We start from the raw sequence: 888 nt of genomic DNA, 5'->3' as shown, positions 1-888 counted from the left end.
TGTACTGAACAGATCACTTGCATATGGCCTTAAAGAATGAGAAGCCTCACATCACATCACATATCTGAGCTAAATTCCCAGCTTCAGCAATGTTTCCACGGGCTCATGACCCAGAGCTGCGTGACAGGAGTCTCACTGTTGCTGGAATACACTTAAAAGCCATTCCTCACTTCTGACTAAAGACGTTTTCAATTTGCAATTCCACTGTGACAGATAAGTGGCAATAGCCATATGATAAATGATATTGAGATGATAGTGCCCTGTCACAGAACTATGCGCTTGTCTCATCCCATTCGTCGCTGTCCGACTCACTATCTGAGGATGATTCACTGTCGCTGACCTCAAAGGCAAATCTTCTCTGGAGGATTGAGGCAACATCCACACTGTCCGGATCTTCCTTTGGCTTTGTCTTGACATCATCAACCTTCCGTAGCTTGATGCCTGAAACGAGAAACAAAACATTATAACTGAGCCAAAAAAGGAATAAAAATAACTATGTAAGCTATCATGGATGACAGATTCTGTATTTAGATTTCATAGAACCTGCAGGAAGATTTCTTAAGACATACTGGTGAGAAAAAATGAGACAAAAAAGAAGGGGAGAATGAGGCAACAATACAGAAAACAACGCAACAGGAAGAGTCAAAATGAGAAAGGAAAATGGAAGAGCGGGGATCTATGAAGATAGCAAGCTAGCATCTGAGGAATATTTGTATGTGATTATATGAGTTAAGTTAAGAAAATCAACATATCCCTTCTGGCTTCCTGGTTGACCCAATTACAATCTTATAAGTGTATACTGTGATCATCTTTGCCTCAACAAGCACATAATGGCAATGACAAAATATGTTTCTCAACATTGCTGTCCACACTATCTACATAGTGTGT

At 40.2% G+C, this 888-nt stretch overlaps 1 protein-coding gene across 1 annotated transcript in view; it reads right to left on the bottom strand.

The window, feature by feature from the left end:
• Positions 1-888, bottom strand: part of LOC119590625 (wiskott-Aldrich syndrome protein family member 2-like) — a gene marked incomplete in the record, with an annotated part of 42,196 nt that overhangs the window by 3,426 nt on the left and 37,882 nt on the right. Inside the window, 1 exon segment of the mRNA XM_037939304.1 lies at positions 1-441. Within this exon segment, the coding sequence (XP_037795232.1) occupies positions 272-441 (170 nt within the window).

This window comes from Penaeus monodon, chromosome 27 (genome assembly GCF_015228065.2).
Source record: "Penaeus monodon isolate SGIC_2016 chromosome 27, NSTDA_Pmon_1, whole genome shotgun sequence".
NCBI classification, from domain to species: Eukaryota; Metazoa; Arthropoda; class Malacostraca; order Decapoda; family Penaeidae; genus Penaeus; species Penaeus monodon.
The sequence above is the reverse complement of the archived record's forward strand: the minus strand, read 5'-3'. Positions and strand labels throughout refer to the sequence as shown.